General features: G+C 41.9%; 1 protein-coding gene across 4 annotated transcripts in view; it reads left to right on the top strand.

Moving 5' to 3' along the window:
• KIAA1549 (KIAA1549 ortholog) overlaps positions 1-24,816 on the top strand; it is a 139,011-nt gene that overhangs the window by 50,432 nt on the left and 63,763 nt on the right. For all 4 annotated transcript variants that reach the window (XM_068663599.1, XM_068663585.1, XM_068663592.1 and 1 more), the window contains exons 2-4: positions 13,256-16,012; positions 17,426-17,514; positions 23,333-23,510. In XM_068663599.1, coding sequence (XP_068519700.1) covers positions 13,256-16,012; positions 17,426-17,514; positions 23,333-23,510 — 3,024 coding nt within the window. The remainder of the gene's footprint in view (positions 1-13,255; positions 16,013-17,425; positions 17,515-23,332; positions 23,511-24,816) is intronic.

Here is a 24,816-nt window from a genome sequence, read left to right as displayed (position 1 = left end):
AGGAAAAGAATGCTTCAACAGTTAGCCAGTATCTTTAACTCAGACCTTCCACTTGAGAAAGGGGAAGAATCCCAATGTGCTCTAAGCATGTCCAGTTATACCTAACGTGCTGTCTTTTGGCTGCTTCTCTTGAAGCTAGGAGTGAATTTTTCAGATCTGTAAGGGACGTATCAAACTACTTTGTAAATGCTCCAAGTGTCTTGTAGGTTACTGTATTTCTTTCCCCCTTCTTTTGAACCTGTTTTACTTCAGATGGAATTCTTCTGAACAGTCGGGAAACCAAACCACCACACCAGTAGGCAGCTCAGCTTCACCATGCTGCTCTTATTCCCCATCTTCAGAAGCACAGGGAAAATGTGAGGGAAGAGCGACTCGTGGGTTGAGACAGGGAGATTAATGTAATTTATTGCTTATCAGTGGCACACTTGAGCAGTGAGAAACTGAAAGCAAACTAAAAACACCTCTCCCTCCCATCCACCTTCCTCCACCTCCTACCCCTGAGCAGTGCAGGGGAATGGGGGCTGTGGTCAGTCCCCAGCGCTTCATCTCTGCTGCTTCTTCACAGTCAATCTCTGGCCCTGCTCCCTGTGGGGTCCTTCCCACAGGATGCCATCCTTCCTGAACTGATACTGTGGGGGCTGCCCACAGGCAGCAGCTCTTCAAGAACTGCTCCCACATGGCTCTGTACCACACGGTCCATCGCCCAGGAGCAAGCTGCCCCAGCATGGGTCCCAGAAGGGCAGCAGCTCCCCCCAGACCCCCTGCTCCTGCGTGGGCTCCTCTCCATGGGCTGCAGCTCCAACCCGGGGCCTGCTCCTGCGGGGGCTCTCCATGGGCCACAGCCTCCTCCAGGCCACATCCACCTGCTCCACCGGGGGGTCCTCCACCCATGGGGGGGCTGCAGCGTGGAGATCTGCTCCATGTGGGACCCATGGGCTGCAGGGGGACAGCCTGCTCCACCAGGGGCCTCTCCACAGACCTCAGGGGAACTGCTGCTGCCTGCCTGGAGCACCTCCTGCCCTCCTGCCGCACTGACCTTGGGGTCTATGGGGCTGGTTCTATCTGAAACAAAACCGGGCATTTTAACACATCATTTAGAATAAGTTAGTTATTAACATATGCAATCATTTTCATTTAATTCCTATTATTTGGAAACATTATAAAATGCATAAGCTTTTTTTTTTTTTAAATCAACTGAGGAACCCTATAATTATTTTAAATTGTATTAAGCATGCAGTAGAGGAGAATAGAGTAGTGAATTAGATCAGAAATCAGTCTATTCTATATTTGGAAAATTGTATCTATTTATTTGTTATTTATATAGAAATAAAAAATATGCATCAACTTTGCCTGTGCTTTTATTCTTGGAACTCATGTCATGATTCTCAACAGAAGTGAACTCTTGCTTACCAATAGTTCTGCCTCTTTCTTTCTTACAGATGTAAGTTCAATACCTCCTTCCTATTGGACTATTTCAGAAAGGGAAGTCAGATGCTTCCAAACACATGGTACCTTGTGGAGAATGCTGCGATCAGCCCCATACACACTACAGAGACCTGTTTCAATGCAATGATATTTTTCAAGTAGAAAAGTCAAAGCAGTTCATGGCATCATAAACCAGAACCCCAGCTCCTAAATTCAGTCCAGAATGTAATGGGAAGCTCTTCCAGCTTCCAGAAATACTATGTACTGTCCTTTGGAGTACTACATAAGGAAGGAGCTCCTCAGCACTCCACTTGGTTAAACTTCAAGGTTCTCCCGAAATGTACATCAGATGATATAGAAACAAACACAAAAGTCTGAATTAAGAGCAGCATGCATGCTTCTAATGATGCATAGATGTCACTGTTCTTAGACTTATTTTTTTACTACCTTTTTCTCAGAGACTCTACAGCCAGGATGCATCCCAATCCTGTGTTTCTCCGTTGTTTTTTTTCAACATGCACTGGCATTAGCTTGGTTTTAACCAAACCTGCAGTTCAGTAGAGCAGCTTCATGTCCTAGCCATGTTTTTGTTTGTTTGTTTGTTTTTAAGTGGGAATACCTCTTACAATGCTGCCTGTATTAGATGGAGTAGTCCGTATAGGTCCCTGGTTAATCAGTCTGTGTTGCAATTTGTTCTTCTTCACTGACTCCTGTGTCCATAGTTTTACTGAGCGGTGATGGAGACCTTGTGCAGCTTCTCACAATAGACGCTATGGAGGGCAGGAGAAAGGGACGACACAGGAAGCATAAGGACCAGCAAAGCTCCTAGTAAGGACCTAGAAGGACCATCTATCCAGTGTCATCATTCACGTATGCAACAATTTGCAGCCAAGCTACCATAGTGTTGATAGTGGTGTGCAACAGGGTCTTGTAAAAGCCTAGTCAGAAGGGATGCTTTATGGCAGCCAAAGTGAAAAGAATGATTTCTGATGAGTGTGACAGACGTGGCTATTGTTAGCTGCATTTGCATGATGCCTTGCCAACGGCCTTTCCTCCTACTTGCTTCTAGGAAGAGAAGATATTGTTTCATGCTGCTAATAAATATCACTTATAGCAAAAATGTCTTCGCATAGACTAGCAGGGCCAGATTGTGGCTTTTCAGTTTCTTTAATGCTTAGTTATTCTTACATGTTTAATGTTTTTCTTTGTTTCGTTTACTCTTTGCTGGTGGTCTTGCTTGGGAAAGGTGCATAAATAGATCTGTTTTATGACAAGTTGTTCCTATTTCTTATTTGCCTTGTATATGTTAAGTTTTTAAAAGGAAAGTCTGTAATTTTCCTTTTTTATTTTTTGTCTTTGTAGTGTATTTCCCAATAAACTAATTAGGAAGTTTTACATTATGTTCCTGAAGTAATATCATTCCTGTCAAGAATTTTGTGATCAGACAGCTCTATAAAGCAGGGCTGTGTAATGCCTTCCACTCCCATACGTTTCCCTGCACTTTACAATTATTTCATTATCTTTCTGGTTCTGCTGTACATGATTCAATTAAGATTACTCTCCTTAGATTCTTTTTCTGGATTATCTCTGTATTCATCATTTCTAACAGTCGTTCCTCTCCTTTTCTGATGTGTTTTGCTACTGTTGTTAATACGTTGTTTATTTATTCTTTTGTTAACTGAGGCTATGAAGTCCCTAGGGCCATGCACAGATTCCAGTTCTTATCACAGGATGGTCTTGTCACCAGGCAGGATATGAAAGTCAGGGCCTGGGGATTTCAACATTCACACCTGTATTCTGTTAAGCTCCAAGAACTGTGTGCACCTTGAGCAACCAAGAGTGCTAAGAAGACCCACACTTTAATATTTGGATTGGTACTGTATGGCTGGTAACCTGTGGTCTCAGAGCATCAGCTTCAGTGCTGGGAAAAGATGATGCAACCTTGCTGGAGCCAACAATTTGTGTCAGTCTGATTTGTGTCAACTGATTTGTGTCAGTCATGAGCTTGGCCCCAGCTCTGATGGTGTGGACTGCAGTAGCTCTGGATAAACAGTTTCCAGGGGAATGATCTGGGAGCAGTGATTAGGCCTCTTGCGTTGCATTAAGGGCATGGAAGAAAAACCTTTGGGCAAGTTTTTCCTCTAAGATGTTAACACCTGTGGTTTCTTGTCATCACAGAATCACCTAGGTTGGAAGAGACCTCCAAGATCACCTAGTCCAGCCTCTGACCTAACACTAACCAGTCCTCCACCAAACCATATCACTAAGATCTACATCTAAACGTCTTTTAAAGACCTCCGGAGATGCTGATTCAACCACTTCCCTGGGCAGCCCATTCCAAAGCCTAACAACCCTTTCAGTAAAGAAGTTTGTCATGTTGTGAGGATGTTACTAAGGGGAAAAAGACCAGAATCAGTTGCTAAATGTTGAGATATTTGTACAAGTAAACACCTTATTTGATATAATTATTCCTAAATCTAGGGCGGTTTCAGGATCTCCAACAAAGATAGCTGCAATAGCTTTAAAGTGTTGAGCGCTCAATACATAAACCTAACAGCCTGTTAGGAAGGAGCAGAAAAGTGTGTGGTTTGTTTTTTTCTATTTGAAATAGTACTTGTTACCTTTCCCTCTTCCCTAATGATTTTTCAAGGAAAGTAACTTTTAAAAGTTCTTTGGGTATGAACTACAGCAAATGTTTGACCTTTGATACTATGAACACATAAACTTGCTATGTATTTATAGGGTTGAGTTTTTTGGCTTTTTTTTTTTTTGGGGGGTGGGGGGGTGGGAGGAGAGGGAGGCTTCTAATTTTCCAAGTGGTCTCAGGCCCATTAACCCTTGCAGGCTATGGAGAAAAATCTTAAGTAAACTTATTTCAAACCTGTACTTAAAGTGACTACTTCTCAAACTTCTGCTCCATCTATTTGCACATCCCTTTTCTTTCCATGTTTACAGCTCACAGTGAGCACTTATTTTCAGCCCCAAAGGCTTCTTGGTAACTGGGACTGTTTTGCTCTTTCCCAGCTTTTTATCATCTCCTTTTTTCTGTGAAGTGCCTTGACAGGATTCTTTCTTGTGTAACCTGATTTGCATGCTGTTAAATGCTGAGTACAGCTACTAAATGCCTTCATATCTGACTGTGGAAGAGCTTACCAGTATTATTTACTTATGCACATACAACTGATTGCAAAATGGAGCATCTACAGATGTATTGCCATGATCTGGGCCAGGAGCAATGATGTTTGTAGTTTTGAATTCAATACAGGGTGAAGTTGGTTGAAAATCCTATCTTTTCAGCTTTTTCATCATGCTTCATATCCCATCCTTCTTCTGAATTAGCCTGTGAAAGGAAGTGATTTTAGGTATTGCAGGCTGGGTTGTCAACTAATATAAATCTGGAGCAGCAACACGGTGCACAAGCAACGACCCCACTGACCTGAACAACTTAAAGCGCAGTCAAGGGTATACGTTTCCTTTGTCAGCACGGCCCAGTTAAGAATATATGTCAATGAAGAGAGTCCCTGTGGATAACTGGGTTACTAGGATACCACATAGGCTCTGTTTTAATTAAAAAGTTGTGCTTGACTTCAGGCTTTCCGTTATTTTATTTCTTTCAGGGATTTTTATAGTGGTCACACAACTGAAGAAATAAAAATTACTTTAAGGACAGCTTTTCCTAAAAGCATTTATATGCATTAGGTGCAAAGAAATGCTCAGTGAGAAGTGTCATCTGCAAAAAGAGAGGCTAATATAAATTTAATTGGTCTTTTCAAAAGCTTCCAGTATTTGCATTTTGAAGGGTGCTGTAGTCAAAGCCTAAACAGAAAGCTTTTCAGTAGTCGTTTGTTGTATAAAAACTGACACAGGCTCTTCAGAGATGAGAAATCAACTTACTTTGCAGAAAGTCAGCGAATTAAAATTATATATATATATGTATGTATATATGTGTATATATATATATATGTATATTATAAGTGGAATGGGGGAAGAGTAGAGGAAGAAAGCTTTTACTTTTTTTTTTTTTTTACATAAAAAAAATAAAATAAAAAAATGACCATGGTGAGCAAATCTGGCGAGTGTTTTTCTTAGAATTAACATTTGCAAAGCCAATTCAAGTTTGTGTGTACTTTATCCCTGACATATGGCTTCCCACATGATGATGTCACGTACAACTGAATGCCAGAAAAGCGTGAATGCTCCCAGCACCAGCTCGACTTTCAGCTGTGATTTGATTTGCAGCTTTGTGTGCGTGCACAGCCAGCCGGCCACGTTAGAGCACGGAGCTCTGCACGAAGCTGTTGCGTTCCCCTCTTGTGGGTGCTGGTCTGTCGGAATGCATTGTAGCCACAGGAGGCTCCTGTGTTTGACATCATCTCTCCTCTTTTTCTTCCCCCAAAATGTTTGAATTGGCATGGCTAGATTTGCTTTCTCACCCTCAGTGTGAAGGAGTGACCCTCAACTGGAGGCATCTTGATGCTCTGGAAGCTTTAAGCGGTTCCATGAATGAGGGTTTCTTGTATGTTTGGGATTGCACGTATCTCGTAGTGGCAAAAAGCTGTTCTGTAAACAGGTTTTGTTCCCAGCCCACTTGTTATCAGGCAGAGTTTTTTCAAAGGCAAGCAGACTGGTTCTTGCTGTGTGGTTGTGTGTATGGGGTGGGGTGGGGGTGTTTGCTCTGGCCCCTCTTTGTGCGCTCTCCTGTCCCTAGTGCATGATCTGCTGGTGTGTTGCTGTCTTTTGCTTTACGAAAAGCTTCTCTTGAGTCACAAGGTTCTTCTGTGCAAAACAATGTGTTACAGCGGTATTAGATTAAGACTTTTTTTTTTTTTTAATTATTATTATTTTGATCTACCAGTTACTGTAAGCTACTAAAGGGTCCTCTTCTGCCTCAACAGCGGATATGTTTGGAAGATTCCTGGGTCAGAACAGACTGTAAATTTTCTGATAAGCTGTTCAGTGAAAATTGGGATCCCAGCCTGCCTATTGCTCTTTAGGGTGATGGATATCAGCAAAAGCATGGTAAAGGAATTTTCTCTTAATGTTGGGTAGGGAAGATAAAGTGACTGATAGAGGTTCATCGATGCATTCATTTTGTACTGCGATCTGTTTTTTAACGTAATACCTGACGTGGAGTGCCTTGATGTGATTTTTGACCCAGAGGGGTATGAAATGCAGTTAGACCATGTTCTACTAACCCTCTTCTTTTACAAAGTCTTCACCAAACTCTGCTGGCAAGCAAGCATTTGTCTTTGCCACTTCCCTTTGTGCTATGGCACTTCCCTTTGTGCTATGGCCCATCTTTTCTCTTTGTGTAGAGGTGGAAACTTATGTTCGTTTGCTGTGCAGGAGGGGGAACTTCTTGTAAACCTGCACCTGGGTAGCAGCTGAGCCACATCTGTTTGCATGTGGATAAAGAACGACTTCAAGATGTTCCTCTTCTTTTTTGGCTGTGTATTGAAACCTGGTGTGCAAAAGTGAGTGAGCACATAAGTAGGTGCCCGCTTTGCGGGCTTCCTAGTAGCCATATCATTTTTCTCTTAGTGCAGCCTTTTCCATTTGTTGTGGAATTTTACTTCCACCTTATTGCAATGTGCAAGACTGCTGTGACTTAAATATTTTATTTCTTTACTTTCTGTCTTTTTAAGTCTTTCAGGTAGTAAAAGCAACTTAAAACTCACAAACACACGTGTTAAACAATGAGAGATGCTCTGGATCTTCCACAGTATGAAAACGAACATCTCTGAGATCTCTGCCTAATAGCTGTTAGGCCTCCACGTGCTGTTTGTCCCTTGTGCATTCGAGTTGTGTTATCCGGAGGGAGCATTGCACACGTGCAGCACGTGGTCCAGGAGCAGCATCTTCCAAAAGCTGCTGCGAGCCCCACCGTGGAACTGGACTCCCAGCCCTGTCCTCTCCCCGGCTGTTGTGTGCTGGGGTAATTATTGTGATTGTTCAATCCCTGTTGAATGCCTCCCAGAGAAGAAATGAGATGGCTTTTCAGCTGCAAATACTCTGACTGGTATTTTCCTACAAGCCAGACACCTAAGAAATTAGTCACAGGCTTACACAAGAGAGCTGTGGGTATTTTTTGCAATGACCTAATGCATAGAAGGCTTTTTTTTTTTTTTTTGACTGAAGCTGAAATAAATGCTGTTAAATAAGTCAGAAAGTTATTAAGTGTTAAGCCATATGAGGAATAGTTTATGATTTTTACAGATCTATTTGTGCCTATCGTTCTCTTTACCCCTGGGTGGTCTCGTCCCACGCTACATTCTGTTACTTCAATTTCTTATTTTCCGGTTCTCAAACAAAAAGATGAATAGTGGTGGATGGCAAAAAAAATTGTTGAAACTGTCTTTGAAATATGATGTGCTATTCTACCCCATAGTCAGGGAGCCATTTCATGTGATGAAAATTACTAGTGAGTTAATAGCTTAAATTTTAATAGTTTGGAAACCGCTGTTATCTAGTCAGTTAATAGGAATTTCTTCATCGTACTTGGAACATCTGTAGCTTGGGTTGCTGCTCTACCTACAGTGCCTCTGCCTAAACAATGGATAGCAGTAAAAGAACAGCTTTTCTCCTTAAAAGTAAAGACACTAAAATATAATGATGTAGATCACTGTGTTTATATGCAGAAGATCATTTTCTGAAAGTGATTTATATTTTGAACTAGTTTTCTGGCACTTTCTAGTATTTTCAGACTTTATATAGCCATTACATAATTTCTCAGCATAATGGAGCTATTTTCTCTATTCACAAATCTTAATTTTATGACAAGTAAAGACTTATCTGTATTCATTTTTTTGATGTCTGCATCTATCATCTATAATTTAATAGTTTTGTAAGACTGGACACTAGCTGCTTCTAATCGGTGGCATGGTTACAACTACCACACTCTACTAGCAGAGTGCAGAAAAGTGATGTGACTTTCTTGAAGTTGCAAGATAAATCAGTGGCAGAGCTGGGATTACATCTTGGATCCTGTATTTATTAAGGGTGTATGCATAAATATATATTTACATGTATTTATATATATTTATATGCAAATGCAGAACATCATTTTTTTACTTTATTGTGGGGTGTGGTGGTTTTACCGTACTGGGCAGCTAAACCCCACAACCGCTCTCTCACTCCCCCTCCTTTAGATGAGGAGGGGGAGAAGTAAAGCAAAGAACAACTCACGGGTTGAGATAAGGATAATTTAATTAAAGGGAAATAATTATAATAATTAAATAAAGACTACCATGAACTAACAATTTAACTAAGGGGAAAATAAAAAGGGAAAGGGGAAAGGGAGGGGAAAAAAAAAGGAAAATAAAAAGAAGGGAGGAAAACAAACAAACAAAATAAATGAAGGCTATATGGAAGTGCAGAGGAAAGAAATTACTCTCTACTTCCCACAAATGAGTGATGATTGACCACGTCCTTGAAGCAAGGCCTCAACGCACGCAGCCGGTGTTCGAGAGGAGGACCGACGTCTTCCAAACGAGAGCCCACCCCTCCCCTCTTCTTCCTGTTTCCCCCTTTTATTGCTGAGTGTGACATCACATGGTATGGAATATCCCTTTGATTGGTTTAGGCCAGCTGCCCTAGTGATGTTTCTCTCCTCACCTTTTGCCCACCCCCTAGGAGGGTTAGAGAAAGGCCTAATACTGTGCCACTGCTGCTCAGCAGCAGACACAACACTGGTGTGATAACACTGCTGTTCCAGCTACAAGTACAGCGTACGGCACTGTATGGGCTGCTGCTGGGAAAGTTAACATTCCAGCCAGACCCAATACATGGGGTATAGAGCAATATTACTCTCCAGAACTGTAACTGCAGAGTGAATAAAAACTGTGTTTCTCTAATTGCTTCCTTGAAAAATGACTGGCCTGGTTCCTGGGTGATACCTGCATATGGTTTTCTGGCAATCTCAGGTCACGGTGTAGCTTGTCACCAAAGCAGTCTACGGACTGCAGCAGTCCTTTGCTACAGTCATGGGGAATTTCTGTGCTGGTATTATGGCATTTGCAAATTCACAAGTCTTAGCTGATGTTGCTGTGAGCAGCCATGCTTCTGTAATGCAGCTTTGGGGCTCATTGAGTTCAGTGACAGGTTTCAGTGCTTGTGTTGTGTTTAAACTTTCACCTGTTTTTGTGGGCAGCAGAAGCTGCGGAGTTCACCACCCCAGGCACATTTAGCATGTTGCTTTTGCTGCCACTCCTCCCGGTGCCTGAATTTCTTTGTCTGAGCTGAGACATTGTCCTGGTGCCATCTGTGGCTCATGTGGCCACTTCCACAAGTGCTCTCCTTTCTTCCTCTTTGCCGTAGTGTTTGTAGAGCTTTGTGGAGCGTGGCTTGCCTGGCTGTCACCCTGTCACCGTTGCCTCGCTCAGTGGCAGTGCAGTTGCTGGCTGGTGAATCTGTCACCCCACACCAACAGCTGCGCAAGCAAACAAGTCGGCGTTGCTGCTAATCAATAGCTTTGTGCAGCCGCGGCATTAAAACACACCACAACATGTGCAGCCTGTCTGCTTCTTTGTCCCGTGGCGTAGCCGGATCAGCTGCTTTGCAGCGAAGAGGATGTGATTGCCATGCAGCACGCCTTCACCTCCTTCAGCGTGTTTTGCTGCTGCTCTTTGTGCGCTGTCTGGCTGCTCCCTGGCACATCTGCTGCGCGCCCCATCTGCTCGCCGGGAGTGGCGTGCGCGGCGCTGACGAGCGGCATTCAAGTAGTACGCTCTTCTTCTGGAGACAGCAGAAAACAATAATTTGTATTATTAATGGCATGTCATTAATACTCCCCGCTTCTAACAAGCCAGGCAAAGCGAATAATGTGGGACGTTGGCTTGCAAACTTGCCAGCGAGTTTTTGTTTCTAAATCTTGTGTGCATGAGTGAGCTTCTGGCGCTCTGCTCATCTCAAGTAATCAGTGCTCTTACCTGGTCTTGTTGCTTGTGACTTTTCTAAGTCCTAGAGTGTTTTGGGAGTAGTGTTTTACTGTTTTCCTTAACTAAATAAATAATTCTGATTTTTTTTTTCCTACCTATTATTCTTTGAAGGAAACATATATTAACAGATTTTCAACAAAAATCTAAGTGTAAAGGCAGAATGAACTTAAAACCAAAATGGCCTTTGCCTTATGCATGTCTGTTGAATTGTAATAGCAGTGAAACTAACCCTACAGAACATCTTTGTGACGTGTGGTCTCTTCCAACAGGATTTTGCCTTATGATGATCCCACTGTCAAACTGAACAAAGATAAGAGGAGTTCTCTGTGTGTGAAGGACAATAAGGATGCATAGCCATGGGCATGTATAGGCAGTGCAATTGTTTTGTCTTTAGAATCAACTTCTGTATCATCACCTCTGGCTTTGGGTCAAGGATTTGTGCAGATATGCGATCCCAAGTGTACTTACTAATCAGAAAGTGGACATCTTTGCCAGCCACATTACCTGTCCTGTGTGGTGATTCCACATTTACTGTTCTTACTGTATTGAAGCTGACACAACTCTTGTGGAATTGATGCTGGGAATTGCAGCATGAAGCCACGATGAGCAATGAGAACTTTATCAGTGCACTTGTCCATAATTTGGAATTCATTTAAGCAAGCACTGGGTGTCCGAAGTGTGACAAAAATGGGCAGTGTTTTACAGAGCCAGCTAAAAGGATTTGTGGTGTGCCTTTACGCACTGCATGCATACTGGGAGAGAAGTGATTCATTCTGACAGTGTGTTTCATGGTCTTGTAATTCTTTTCCTTTAGTAACTCCCTGCTTACTCAAAATGTCACAAAGGAAAAACTAAAGGCTGGAAGCCCGAGTCAAAGGAAGGAGTGAGGTTAGGGAAGGCTTTAACGAGGAGAAAACGCAGAACAACTTTGTCAGCAAGCGGGACTGGCATCACGAACACCTGCTCAGGGTCTATGCTTCAGTCCTGTGCTTGATGGGAGCTGCAATTTCTGTCACTCACAGTAACTACTTGAAAAAGCCATTGTTACAGGGTGGCTGCACTGTTTGTGTTCCAGTGGTTGACCTCTTGCCCTTTCTCCTCCTCTTCCTCCTCCTTGAGCATTGTAAGGGAGCATATCTTATCATCACACCACAAAGATCATAAATCTAACAGTGCCTCCAGTGAGTTTCAGGAGTTAAAAATTGATCGGGGCTACGTGAGAGAGTCTTTTATGCTGCAAAATGCTGTGCATGGGATCTGTAAAATAAAGTATGTTATCGCATGGCTCATCTTCGATTAGCAGTGATTAGCGATATTAGTTCTGTGCATTGATTTTTATAATCGTGCTTTCCAGATCAGCAGCTTCAAAACTTACCAGGTCAGTATGTCAGTGCTTGAAAAATTGTCAGGGAATTTAGCAAATAGACCAGGATGGAAGGTACGGTGACAGCAGTTTATCACTTTTGCAAAGCGCTGTTACATTGGCAGCAGCGTGTAACAGACAGGTGAACTACTCCTGCAAAGATCTGCCAGGAGTTACAGAGTTCAAGGCATCCTCTACGAGCTTGCTAATGTAGCTACACTCGAGCAGTGTGCCGTATCGCTGTCAGGCACTTACAACAGCGTCTGCTGGGTTTTATTTTAAGCTGTTCGCTGGTGGATTAATTGGGTGGGATTCCTACCCCCACCAGCCTTTTCAGTGCACATTGTCAGTAGGTTCCAGTAGCACTGCATAGATGCTCCGGTATGAGAATACTAATGCTGGGGAAATGGGATGATCGGGGCTGGGGATAGCTAATCTAAGAATGAAGCCTTTGTGCGTACCCTAGAAAAATGTCCTCAGGAAGTTTTCTGTGATTTCCTTTAACGTTCAGCTCTGAAGGGTATCAGTCATATCTAGACATTTCACAAAAGTACTCAGGCAGTAATAAGCCTTTCCTTTGCAAAACACAGCCATGGTTGGAAAGGCCTGTATGCAGATCTCAGTAATACAAGGATGCTTTTGTATGGGGAGGAATTACAGTCAAGTTGTGCAAATAGTATCGATACATGCTTTTTGCAAGAATCTTCCTAAAGTATCTGGTGAATTCATAGCTTTTTCTCCTTGGTGCTTGAACTCAGCTATTACTACTTCAGTCCTACAAGTATAAGCAGTGAAAGATCTGTTACAGGTGGCCTGTAAATAAAGTTCTCCTACAGCAGGATGCAGATGAAGATGGCAGCTGCATAACAAAGCAATTTGCTGCTGGCTGCTTAAAGGCGAGAAGTGAAATGAATGGCAGGCAATGTAAACCTAACTACTGGACATGTTTCATCTCAGCAGATGCTTGCAGTAGATATCAGGTCGACACTTGCCTTACATAAAAGGAACCCACCTCTTCATCCCATAAATAGCACCTGTCGCTCATTTCTGATATTGACAGGAGCTGGTTATAGAAATAGAACAGATCTGCCAGTGAGCCTAATAATAAGAAATAATAACACTGGAGGAAATGAAGTGATGCTAATGGAAAGCAGAAGACCTAACCCAGGTCCCTAAAGATACAGAGTCTTTCTGTGTGTTGTACCCTGTTACCCTTTCTGGTTTGTTTACTTTGGGAGCCTGTGAGCTGATACACACTATAGCCTTGTGTAGGTAAGAGGGAGCTGCTTTCCATCCTTCTGTGGGCTTACTGGGGAGCTGCTGTCAAGGGACAAGTAGGTGCAGAGTGAGAGGAGCCCGTGTGGTCCTGGTCATTTCCAGGGAATAGGGTTTCACAGGGGAACTTATTTCTTGTGCTGACTTGATCCTTGAGTTCTGCATAGCAGAGATTTGCTCATTCCAGTTTCAATACTTGTGCTAATCTTGTGTTTGCTTTGTTTGTTTGTTTTTGTCTCTCTCCCTCCTTATTTAGATGAGATATTCGTGGAGCAGCAAAATTTTTCCTTTTTCTCAATGGACTCAAAGGTGCACCAAAGCATATCAGGCAGCAGGACACAAATGGCCTTAGCAAAAAGTACTTTGGAGTCCCAAGAAAGTAATTTCCTTCAAACAGTTTTATCATCAGTTACCACTCCCCTTGATGTGACTTCATTTAACCGAGAAGAAACGATCAGGATTTCAGAATGGAGAAGTATGCCATTGGTAGACGTCTCCGTAACAAGCAATGAGGCATTCTTAAGTGACGATGAATTTATTAGCTCATTTCCAAAGGCACAGTGGACTCCCCCACTGAAGTCTTCTGCCGTTTTACCAGATCATCACTCTAATACAGTAGAGCCACCAAGAGAAGCATTAGAAACTCTGTTGCTAACACCTTCATTATCTGTCTTTTTTATACCATATGAAATCTTGAAAACAGCACAGCAAAAGACTCCGCTAAGTGCTGTCCCTAGTCACAGTAACATGCTCACAGAATCGAAGCCTTTTGTACCAGATAGTGAAATTCTAAGTTCAAGCAGGGACTTACACCTTCCAAATACAGGTGTTTATTTCACTCCCATTCCTTTAGAGGAGGTGGGTGAGGTGTGGGAGAATGTAAACAGAAGTTTAACATCTCTGCTTTCTGAGGCAACTTCACAAGAGCCACCTGTCCATCTCCAGCTGCTGGATAGAGATAGCCATGTTGCAGCAGATGCTACTGCACAAAGTATAGACCCAAATGGTGACAATTACACTGATGTGAGTAGCCGGGCAACAGAAGTGCTCGGTATAAGGACCTACCCTGCTCCAAGCAGTCCCTGGGCCACACCTGCTCCTGCAGCAGCCAGTGCTGAGCCTGGTTTGTTTGCAATCAGTCTTCCACTTGCACCTTTCCCTGGTCACTCAGCTGTCGTTTCTGCTGATGCTGGCACGGTTCTTAATGCCAGCTTGTTTACACACCACTTCTCCAGTACAGCACCAAATTTGCCTGCTGGTTCAGAAATACCAAGTCAACCTGAGCTTATTAGTGAGCTCATAAGCCCAGTGCCTTTCACGAGATCATACAGTCCTTGTTTGAACTGTGACTCGGTTTCACTTCTGCCAGAGGCAGGCTTTGCTCCAGAACACGATGTGGGCTCAGGTGATTACATCGAAACCATGTCAGTCCAAGCCTCTGAAGTTCAAGGAACTCCATTTACAACTGTAATTGCTGATGGGTATGAGTTCGATGAGCCTACACCTGAGATTTTTGATACTTCTTTTCCATCAAGGCCAGTTGTTTCATTTTCTTCAAGATTTGCAGAGATCCCTGATTCGAGTGTGTTTTTATCAAGCACTGTGGGCGCTGCTGTTGACGACAGAATACCTACGAGTTCTCCTTCCTACCATCATCTCCCTGGAGAGATGTCACTGGACATCTCAGCTGCCCAGTTTTCCTTCTCTGCTATGGAGACTGTGTCACCGCCACCAAGCACTGGTGCAGACCATCCCGCTGCCATCACTGCGCTGTCTGAAACTGCAGTCACCCTGAGTGAGCCGGTAGCGTCTGCTGCAGTCAGTCACACAACTTTTCTGGACTCGCCAGGACTTAGGCCATCAGAATCAGGATTTTTGCTTGACAAGACACCTACAAGGGAAGAACCATCTTTAACAGTTTCAGATTTTTCATCCAATCTTTTATCAACACCGTTTCTGATTGAACCTAGCTACTCGTTTTTGTCATCAGCCATGCCATACTCTTACTCTGTCGTGCAGAGTGATTTATCAACACTCTTACCTCAGACCTTGTTGACTGGGACATCAGTACTTTACGAGGATGTTTCCAGCTGGGACTTAGCTACTGCTGTCAGCTCTACCAGTGACATCGAGGTTTCTCTGTTCTCTCTCGGACAAGCATCATACTTGTACTCAAACGCATCCTCTACTCCAGGTGCACACGTTCATGAAATAATGCCATCATCAGGTTTGCATTCTGACTCATCTGTGTTTCTGGAAGCACCATCAGTATCGGTAGCGGGATCCGAAGTTGCGATTACCTCAGCTGTTACAGGAGCTACCTCTCAGTTAGAGCCTTCGCCCTCCTCCTTCCAGCCCGTGGTTCCCACGCTGGTGCTGCCCGCTTCTGACACCGAGCCTGTGACCAGCAGCGTCCTGCTCGACGAGACGAGTCTGATCTCTCTGTTTACTCCCTTTCCGACAACTCCTGTCTTAAACGTGTCTTCATCTGTGCTCTCAACTGCTCCGGCTTCTGATGAGGATACTGGTGCTACAGTTAATGCCACACTGCTTTTAACATCCCACAGTGAGGGCAGCGTCCACCCCACGGCACTTGTGACTGCAGGCCCTGACAGCCTGACTCCGCGTGTCGATGCCAGCAGCGTCGCTCCCTCTCCTACACAATCTCCATCTGTGATCACGTCACTTGTTCCCACACCATTTTCTCCGACTTCTCACCCTGCCACGGGGTACGACGTTCCAACAGGAGCTGGCAGCACCAACACATCGGCTACTCCCAGCACCGTCCCCACAACCGCTGCCACTAGCACCCCGAGCAGCCACGGCACGCCTGCTGCGGGCAGCAGCCCCGGTACCTTCTCCTCTCCTCCTCTGCCCACCACCTCCTCCTCCCCTCCTCTGCCCACCACCACCGCTCGGCCCAGAGCCACGGTCCTGACCTCTGCCGCCAGCACCACCAGGCAGCCCTACGTCTGCGACATTGCGATCCCCGATGCTTACCTCGTCACTGCTGGTGAGAGATCGCCCGCGGTTCGGTTCTGTTTTCGGAAATCACTGTGCTGTGAGCCCTTAGTTAGGCTGCGAGGGTTGAATTAGTTACTTGACTATTTCAGAGAAATATAGTGTAAAATTTAGACAGCTGTAAAGCCACAGCTCTATCATTTATTCTTGAAAAGAGCAGAATTCACTACACTAGTGAATTACATAGACATTACACAGTGAATGAAACTGCCTTTTCAAGTGTATTTTATACATATATACAAGTACATATATTTGAGGCTGCTTTATCCCTTGATTGGTGGAAAGTGAACATTATTCTGTTAATGTTCTGCCAAATGTTCTAAGTTTCTCCTTAAAGTTGATGCTGTTGTTTGCATAAAGTCCACATGAGAGGTAATGTTTTAATACAAAAGAAGAAATTTGGCTTCAAAAATATTTGGGCTTTGTTACCGGTTTTTATCATTTTACTGTCCTAGCTTATGTTTATATTTTCCCTCCTCCCATACTTACTAGGTTTGGTGTGGTTTTAACCAGAAAAAGTGACGTTAGTGTTTTTCAGAACCAATTGTCTCAGCATCTGGTTTTGTTTTTTTGGTGTTTTCCCACTTCCTTGGCTTTTTTAACAAGGCACTACCAGAGAACTAACCCAGGGCAGCTGTAGAAATGCTGCGTGCTCTGTGGTAGTCAACACGTTTTGTCCTTAAGCTTTGCTGTAATATGGAAAGCAAAATGAGAATAATCTCATTCTCCAGATATGAAGGTGAGCTGACTGCTGGTGAGGACAAAGGTTTATTTTCACTTGTAATTTGATTAATTTTGCAGGCAAGTTACTGATGAAAAGTCAGTGCAGACTGGCAACGTGACACTTGTCAGTTGTCTCCTTGACCATAGTCAGTCTCAAGCAGACGTAACATCCATAGGGGCTTGGGGTTTTTGAAGCAGTTTCTTACTCGGTGGATATCCCTTTCAGCAATCAGTGTCACATTTGTTTACTTTTATTTAAGTGAAAAGTAGATGCATATTTTCTGTGGCTTTTTTCTGACCACATCTGCATTCCACGCGTTGCCTACAAAACTTGAGCTGTGTTATGACAGCAAGCTCATTGTGGTGCATGGATCAGGCCGAATGTGCTGTGAGTTTCAGATCCCATTTGAATGCCTCAGTGGCTCTTAAGAAGATTGCTTGGTTAGAATACTAAAGACAATAGATATGGACAAAAATGAGAGAAAACAAACCTGGAGTTCCTTAAGTCACTTTTTAGGATACAGTCACAACTTTTACTGTTTCCTTGCTATTGTCTTATCCATTTGACTCAGCTGATCTCACTGTCTGCTTTTTCATGCATTACACAATTGAAAAATGCAGCTTTGAATAAAACCTAAGAGATGAAGCTAAAGTATATTTACTGACTGACATTAATTTCCAGTGCTGGCCCGAAGAGCTGTTCTACAAAACGTCAGTGAATCCATCAGAGAAGTGCTCAGAGTTCAGTTCAGGCGATCAGTAGAGCTAGAGGTAAGTGGTATGAAGCGTGTACAAGTGCTATTTGATCACTCTAATGCAATAGTGGTTTTAGTTCACAGGCTAAAACAGTGATTTAAGAATAATGTATATGATGCTAAAGCACTGAAAGGTTTATGCCAACTTAAATGTTAGATTTTTTTTGTAATGTATGACTTTTATTTAATTTTTATACTTTTAGAATGTAATTTATTTTCTAGGGCAGACCTTTCTTGTTTTTGTCATAGCTGATCAAGCAGTGCCCTGCCACTATTCCATACCTGCTCTGACTGGTGAAGTGAAAATGAGCTGAAAAACTTTTACACTTCTAAAATACCTGTTAGAGTTTTGTTTCTCCTGCTAGCTGATTACATGCATAGTGCCTTAAACAAAGCAAACCATTCTTCACCACCTTGTGCTATGTTATCTTGTGAGGTCATCAGCACTTACATGGAAAGTGGTGGAATCCCAAATGCTGGATTTGGCAGGAAAGGCAGGATGAAAAAAAATCAGGTGTGCAATGATAAGATGTTATTTTTTTAAGCCTTCAAGTAGGTGTGACTGGATTTCTTCCCCTCCTCTCCTTCCCCCACTCATAGGGTAAAAGAATTTGTGCTTTAAAAAAAAATAATCCTCTCCACTGATTTTCAAGGAATTGTCTTTGAACAATAATATTTCAGTGTTGTTCCCTAACCTTGGAGTGAGTGTCCACTGAGTTGAAGTTTAATACTGTATGCATCCACTTCTTCCTCAAACCCTCTGCTGAGAGGAAAATGATCGTAGAGGTGTTTTGGGATTACATTTGTTGTGTAATCAGGTAATTTAATATTGGGGATAAAATGGAATGTTTCAGTGGAATTGTGGGGGTAGGTTGCAGGTTCATCTGTGCTTTTGCAGTGTGTCATTTCTGTGTTCGTTTGGTTGTGATAGCCCAGCACCAAGGTGGTACCTTATTTCATGTGTGGTTCCTGCTTATTTTTCTTACTTTTTTTTGAGTCTCTGATTTCACTTTTACGATAAAGTTAACTCATGTGCCACCTTGAATGTTGAATGTAAGTTGAATATCTCCGTGCACAGAAGCCCATGATGGTAGTGCTTTTACCTACTTGCTGATCTTTGTGGGTAAATGGTCTTTTGACAGCTCCTGCCACAACCACTGCACTCGGTAATTAAACAGCTCTTGTCTGTTGTTTGAGAACATGCCTGTCTCCTTCTCAGTCAAGATAAAGTGTGACAAGTTTCTGCCAAGCTTCAGCCGCAGTGAGCTGCCCCTGTAGATTACATTTAGTTTTGTTCCTTTTAGCAATACCTGCCCATAAGCTTTAAGGATTTTTGCAAATTAAATATTTTTATTCTGGATGATGAATTTACACCTTCAGTTTGTGCAAACTGGCATAGGCAAGTAGAAGTCAAAAACTCATGATGATGAAGCTACAGTGATTTTCAGTGACCTTATATGCCTTGCAATAGTAATGCCAGTAATACAAAATGTATTGCTAAGTACCTGAAGGCTGAGTAGAACAAACATTTGATATATTTCTTCTTTATATTTTTACCCTTTAGTCTTTCATTTCATGCCCACTATGGCCTTGCAGAGCTTTCAATAGTGTGTTTTGGCTCTAAGGCTGCTTTCTGGCAACTGCTTTTATACATAATGCAGTTAGTCCAGCTTCATTCTTTGCAAATTCTATTTTATCGAAAGGAGAAAACATCTCTATGGAGTCACTTATGCTTATTTTATGCTAGAATGCTGCTGTCGTATGAGTTCTCTTTGTGATGCCTTGGATATCAGTATTTTTGCACTGAAAATAATGTTTTCAACTCTAACAGTAAAATGCTAACCAAACGGTTACTATAAATAAGGAGCTTTCTATGTCAGCATGTTTAATGGTGATGTAATGCAAAATTTTACACAGAACTGTCTCATATTACTGAACTAAATTAATCAAGCAGACATGACTCTCGTTAGTCAAGAGTACCCAGGAACTGAGTGTGTGTTTGGAAGTTACGGTGAAGCAGTGCACTTCTTTAAGCTGCTTTTTTTTACTATGGCTTTTATGACAGCTCCCAGATGTTGTTCCCTTGTTGTGATGTAATGCACAGTAAATCAGGAGACAGTCTTGTTAAATTTAACTTGGTAGTAACGTGTGCTTTAAAAATAAAATCCATGGCAACGATGGATATAACTGCTGCTCACTTTAAATATAATCCAAGTTTAATACTGGAAGGAGAATTACTTTTCAACTGAAAAAGTTGGGGAAAAAAACTTTGGGCTCTGGTTCTTTATTATTTCTAACATTCTGAACTGATGAAGTAGGAAAAAAGTGGGGCAGGCTTGAATCCTGTCTAATGAAAAGACTTTTTTTTTTGCAATTTTCTTCTTAGCAAAGTGAGAATAACCGAAAATATTAAAATTATCTCTTTGTAGTTGGTTTCAATGTATTGCATCTGCAGAAGAATAAGGCTCTATTGTTTGCCTATTCTTTGGACAAGAGCAATTTTTTGTCAACTTCCTTTAGTGTAAATCTTAGGACACTTGGGTAAGATTTGCTAGACAATCTTCAGTTGACTTTAGCTTTGTTGCACTGGGGCAAGAGGAAAAAAAAAGTGTTGGCAGTGACTTGCTATAAGGACCCTGCTGCCGTTAAGTTCATACAAACAGAAAAAAGCTTATTGTCAGCCTCACTTTTGTTAGGGATTTTTATCATGCAGTGTAATGTATGCCACAGTCACTTTGTTGCTGCATTTAATCTGGGGTTTTGGACCTGGCCTTAACCTATAGGTTTCTGTGATCCAAAATCTGCAAACCTCTGCCTTAAAAGTAAGGAAACAAGTTCTCTGTCTGGCAGTTAAATACTTTTTTCAAAGATGCCACCTTGTGGATTTGCACTGGCTTCTGTAACATTCATTGCTACTCACTGCTGCTGAAACTGTGGCTGTTATCATTTAGGTGTGTGAAAATGGGGGAAGAATTGTTGCCTTAGGATCCCAATGTGTGTAGGGGCGGAATCTGTTTCATTTTTAAGACCTGTGAGCCTTTGTAGCCCATCTTTGTGAAGTTAAATGCTCCCTGTAGACTCATTACAGAATGCTTAATAAGGTGGTGGTGAGGAAATCCTTTTTTTATGCCTTCTGCCAGATGTTTGCACAGCATAATACAGTGGTATGTAGGCATGGATTAGATAGTACCAAAGGTGCATCTAATCAAATAGTTTAGCTGACAATAATCTATAGCAAATGCCTAGGGAAAGTCATAAGGGATGGAGTAAGCAAGCAGTGATGTTTTCCCCAAATACTTTTCTAGCCTCTAATAAACTGGGACTTAAAAACGTGCCATACGAGATGCATTCTCTCTTGTCAGATTAGCTTTGAATGAGAGAGGCTGTATCCTGGAAACAGCAGGGTTGGATTAGCTGTTTTAGGAGAGGGAATGGCTGCACTTGAGAAGGTGCAATGACTTGTACTGAAGCTTTCTGCTTTTGCTGGTGGCTCTGTTGTGCATGTTGAGTTTTGAGTGCTTCTCCAGATTCATGGCTCAAGGCATTAAGGTAAGAAATCTGCGCTTGTTTAATGTAAGAAATTGTACTTGAATAGGTAGTGCTCTAAAACTGGTGCTTCAGCTAGCTAGTTTGGTAGCACCTCACTGTTCTGGCAGTAGAAGTGAAACCTCCAAGAGAGGGTTGGATGGTTGGCTGGGTTTGGGAACCATTTAGCTGCACCAAGAGGAGCTGTTCTTACTTGTGAAGCAAGAGTTGAGCTGTGCTTATGCATCCTAGATAACTTTCCAAACTTTTATGTGAATTACCTTGTAAATAGCATCATGCTAACGTGGCTGTATTACTTCTGGTGTCTGAATTCAGTTGTTGAGATGTAACTTAAGACAAAGCTGCAATATCCCAAACAGAAATAGCTATTGCTTTCACCTACAGTGCTTCTAATCTACCTACCTTAAGATTACACTTAAAAAAAATAAAATAATAAGTTTCCATTCTTGTGGCATTACTTTCACCCAAAAAGGAGCACAAAAGGGAGGCATGAGTGTTAGCTGTTAAAATGAAGAAGTCGATGCAAAATTTCAGAGGAGTCTCTGGGGTAGGCTGCTTACATTGCATCTGTGGTGCACTGGAACAGGTCAGAGGTGCAGGCAGCTGAGCTGGTTATCAGAGGCTTGCGTCCTTGTCTGAAATACCTAACTATAGTCCATGACAAGAGTATTGTAGAGATGCTGTACTAGGCCTCTCTTCTTCGGTGTATATGGCTTCAGAAATCACCAGCAAATTGTCTGTAAGATTTTTAATTCTATCTCTTCTTTTTCTTGCTTTTAATCAGTCTTTTGTGCAAGTAATGGTAACTTTTCTTTTCAATGTCTTACCCATTATAACTGCTGTTTTCCATTTGACAAACTGAAGCTGCAGAGATCATTTCATCCTGAGATAAAAGGATAAAATTTCAGATAAGAAGAGCTCAAAAGAGCTGTGCATATTACTCATATCAAACAAATTTGAATTCTCTGGGTCTAAATCCATGTATAAAAGCAGGATGCTGCATATATTTGTGGCCTAAGAAGAAGGAAGAAATAATGAGCAAGACAGTTTTTTGTTGTTGTTTTTTCTTCTGCTATTTAGGTAGTTTCTTTTGGTGAAGATCTCTTTGAAATACATGGTGTTTGAAATATATGGACAGGAAAGGGCTGCTTACTGTCTCATCTAAACACCAATTATCATTATGGTGCACTATTGCAGAAATACCAGTAAGGAACGTGTGGATGACACTTTAAGTAGCACTGTGCTTTTCCATGAGGCTCATCTTGAAGTTGAGCGTATCTGAAAAATCCCTTCACTAGCGCAAAGCCTGCAAGATGCCAGCATCTATTCATTTAAGAGGTGCACATTTATCAGAACATTTGCATCTCTGGTTTAGATTATTTATTTGTGAATCCATCGTGTTGGATATCTCAAAATACTGTAGCGTGACTGCCTCGGGCAAATTAAACAAACCACGAAATAAAAGAAATAGGAAAAAAATAATGCTGGGGAAATCAGAGTCCTTGATATTGAGATAGTTTCTCTTAGGGAGAGAAGGCATCGCAGTGTGTTTAAATAAATAAAAGCCTTCAGCTTGTTTTTACTTAGGTGACAGAATAATAACGTATAAAAGCCTCTGCCTGGAAACATTTGCCTAGGTTCATATTTAACTTTCAATTTCATTTCTTTTACATGATGACTAAAGCTCCTCGGGGTTTTTGAGAAGTCTCAGTGTCAGGAGATGAAGTGGAGGAGGAAAATTATAATTGAGGTAGCTACGTTGAAGAAAGCAAATGGGGAGAAGCATTCTCCAGAATACTTGTGTGTGAGAATTATATCCATAAAACACAGTTTATGTGTATTTTGTTTCTCACACATCACATGTGAATGTTACAGGATGCGTCTGCTCTGTAGCACAGGCCTGAAGTGCAGAAGCTCTGCAAATGGTTCAGTAAGTAGGTAGCAATTTGTATGGCAACTCTTACATGCTGCTGGGGAATGCAGACGAGGTGGAGTGCCACTATGCTGTGACGTGATAAATGGAGAAGTGCAGAGGTAGGTGTGTTGCATTGGAGAGTTTCCAGTGGGTGCTGTTAGCACAGGGGAAGTGCCTTTCTGATGCACTGGAGCAGAGGCTGCAAGGCACAGTGCTGTCAGTGTGTGTGTTTCTATCTCTGTAAAATGAAAATTTCATTTTCTTACATGTTGGGGTCTAAGCTTTGAAATGCCCAGGACTCTATAGATCTAAAGTGTTGTTGCCAAATTTCATGTTGAAGATTTTTTCTTTTTTTTCTTTTTTTTTTTTGTAGGTTTATAAAATTTCCCCGAAATATGCTTTCTTGGTGACATCAGGTCCTTTTGTTTACACGGCAATAGCTGTCATAAATGTGCTTGTGAACAGCAGTCTTCTTCGTGGTGAGACCCCCCTGATCCTCTCGCTGCATCCTTCTTTCGCCATGCCCGATAACAGATTCCAAGTTCAGACAGGTGAGTTCTTCCTGATACAAAGACAAGGAGATGTAGCTTCATACTGATTCACACTTCTACACTTGCAGAGAGTTTTGTGATAAGTATGTGAGATCAAATAAAAACCCTGTGTTCCACTGCTGTGAGCATTCACTCGTGGCTGTTAACGAAGTACTTGCTGTAAATAATTTGTGGACGATTAACCCTGTCATTTCATGTTTGTTTGTTTTTTCAGGAAAGTTTTCTTCGTGAATTGCAAAATATGTATGCTCTTTTCCTTGCTTCATGTTTTGGTTGATGGTTCACTGCTGAAACAAGTGAAAAAAGTTTGCATTCTTTGTATTGCTTTAAGCGTTAAGAGTATTCTCATGCTGCAAAGCGAGTCTATTTTCAGTGGCCCCTTGCCTGTCAATAGCCTGATCTCCACTTCTCTTGTAGCATTTTACAAAGATGAGACAAGCAAAGCTCATGGGAAACACTTGTAAAATCACAGTGTAGCTACTTTGTAATGCTTGACTCACGTTTTGAGTTATGTTTACCTTAAATTACACTTTTTAGAATTTTCAGTGTAGGAGAATCAGTGAGCAAAAGGATAACTCATATAGCATTCAGCTTTCCATGGCTGCTGTATGGCAGTAGTCCATGACTGCTAATAGTCTAGAGTAACATATTAACCACGTAATGGAGTATGATTGAGTAATAGACAGTAACAGGAATTAAGTATATGGGCAATAGAGTACATGGATGTCAAACATAGCTGCTTTTATTCAGGTATGTTTCATGTGCTGTTTCTTCTGTGTTAATATCTGAATTGTGAGACATCAGCTCTCTGTGTGTGTGACATCTTTTTCCACTGCTTAGCATGGTTAAACAGATGATAGTTGCATTTTCTCGTCTTGATCTTTGTATAATATTACTATTAGGATCTGTGACCTGTTGATAGCATTTCTTTGGGTAAGAATATGTCAGGAAATGTGCAGATAGCTGTGTGTATAGCTAGAGGTCTGTATGCCTGCTCACTCTTTCTCCGCTGTGCTCATTCTTTCTTTCCTGTGAAAGATGTTAAGGTATATCTATATAGATCTAAAAGATTGGCTGCTAATTGGGTATTTTGAAAGTGTTAGACTGATACTGATGTGTACGAATGGATCCAGTGTGTGGTCTTTTAGATAAGCTAAATATTAAATTTGAGTCTACAAAGAAATTTTTTACTATTTTCCTTGAGATTTTCATTGAACTGCTGGGGTAATTAAGGATTTCAGCGTGGTTGGTTCAGTGCTCCAGTCCTTTAGCAAGCTTTTATGCAGCAAAGGTCTATCAGTATACA

This window comes from Anas acuta, chromosome 1 (genome assembly GCF_963932015.1).
Source record: "Anas acuta chromosome 1, bAnaAcu1.1, whole genome shotgun sequence".
In the NCBI taxonomy this organism is placed as follows: domain Eukaryota; kingdom Metazoa; phylum Chordata; class Aves; order Anseriformes; family Anatidae; genus Anas; species Anas acuta.
Note: the sequence above shows the minus strand (reverse complement) of the source record. Positions and strands in the feature narration are given on the sequence as shown.